Source organism: Camelina sativa, chromosome 7 (genome assembly GCF_000633955.1).
Source record: "Camelina sativa cultivar DH55 chromosome 7, Cs, whole genome shotgun sequence".
Taxonomy (NCBI): domain Eukaryota; kingdom Viridiplantae; phylum Streptophyta; class Magnoliopsida; order Brassicales; family Brassicaceae; genus Camelina; species Camelina sativa.
Genome location: NC_025691.1, coordinates 24,924,569 through 24,926,183, shown reverse-complemented (window position 1 = coordinate 24,926,183; position 1,615 = coordinate 24,924,569). Strand labels below are relative to the sequence as shown.

Sequence of the window (1,615 nt, the reverse complement as noted above, 5' to 3'; positions counted from 1 at the left end):
AAAAAAAAAAAAAAAGATGAGAGATTTCTATACAAAGGAAAAAAGGAAAGAAAAAACAAATTAGAGACTTATTGTCGAGAAAAAAAAACGGAAAAAACATTTAACAATCGTTACAAAAAAATATATACAGACTTATTTAGAATCGGTAATCAAGCCCTAAAAGGAAGCTCTGATTCTAATCAAACCCTAAGGAAAGCTTCACCACCTCCCTTGGTTGTTCTCACTCTCTTTCTCTACGACGCCGCGCGCTCTCTCTAGAATTCTCGATTGATTCCTCTCCGAGATAAGGTAAAGCTTCTTCGATTCCCTCATCTTTCTTCTACTAAAAAGGATTGTTGCGTTGTGCCGATCTGAAAACCTAATTTTGTTTTCCGTTCGATTTGTAGAAAATATCTTGACCTGGATTTTGATTTATTCGGAAGAATTTTTGAAACCGACTCTGTAATTTGTCAATGGGTCGGAAGAAGCCGAGTACTCGTGGTGGAGAAGATGAGCAGCCACCCGCTGCTGCGTCATCTCTCGTTGGTGCTACTAAATCTAAGAAGAAGGCTGTTAAAATCGATGACGATGAGTACTCCATAGGTACTGAGCTCTCTGAGGAGCCTAGAGTTGAGGAAGAAGATAAGGTTGTTGTTATCACTGGGAAGAAGAAGGGTAAGAAAGGTAATAAGAAGCAGCAGGACGACGACGATGAGTTTCCTGTTGCCGAGGAAGACGATGTTCCTGAGATTGCTGCTTTTGTAGGGAAGAAGAAGTCCAAAGGTAAGAAGGGTGGTGGCGGCGCTGTTAGCTTTGCTTTGCTTGATGATGAAGATGATAAGGAGGATAATGATTCTGATGGTGACAAAGATGATGAGCCAGTTATAAGTTTTACTGGTAAGAAAAAGAAATCCTCCAAATCTTCTAAGACGACCACTAATTCATTTAGCGCCGCTTTGCTTGATGAAAACGAAGACGAAGAAGAGACAGTGGAAGACGAAGAGAGCCCTGAAATCACGTTTTCAGGTAAGAAGAAATCTTCTAAAAAGAAGGGCAGCAGTGTTTTACCCTCACTAGGTGATGACTCAGTTGCAGACGAAACTAGCCAAGCTAAAACTTCTAATACTAAGAGTGTGGAGGTTGTTGAAACTGGAAAGAGTAAGAAAAAGAAGAAGAATAGTAAGAGTGGAAGGACAGTACAGGAAGAGGATGATTTGGACAAACTTCTTGCAGAACTTGGAGAAGCCCCTGCTGCTTCATCCAAAGAAGAGAAAGTTCAAGCTCAGCCTGAGCCAGTTGCACCGGTAGATAATGCTGCTGAGAAGGAAGGAGAAGAAGAGACTGTTGAGAGTGCTGCAGCAAAGAAAAAGAAAAAGAAGAAGGAGAAAGAGAAGGAAAAAAAAGCCGCAGCTGCTGCCGCAGCAACCTCTTCTGTAGAGGCTAAGGAGGAAAGACCAGAAGAATCAATAACTGAGGAACAACAGCCGAAGAAGAAGGATGCAAAGGGTAAAGCAGCAGAGAAGAAAATTCCCAAACATGTTAGAGAGATGCAAGAGGCTCTTGCACGGCGGCAAGAAGCCGAAGAGCGAAAAAAGAAGGAAGAAGAAGAAAAATTGAGAAAGGAGGAAGAGGAGCG

At 41.9% G+C, this 1,615-nt stretch overlaps 1 protein-coding gene across 1 annotated transcript in view; it reads left to right on the top strand.

The window, feature by feature from the left end:
- LOC104702451 (eukaryotic translation initiation factor 5B-like) overlaps positions 80-1,615 on the top strand; it is a gene marked incomplete in the record, with an annotated part of 11,192 nt that continues 9,656 nt past the window's right edge. The window contains 2 exon segments of the mRNA XM_019227862.1: positions 80-288; positions 387-1,526. Coding sequence (XP_019083407.1) covers positions 453-1,526 — 1,074 coding nt within the window.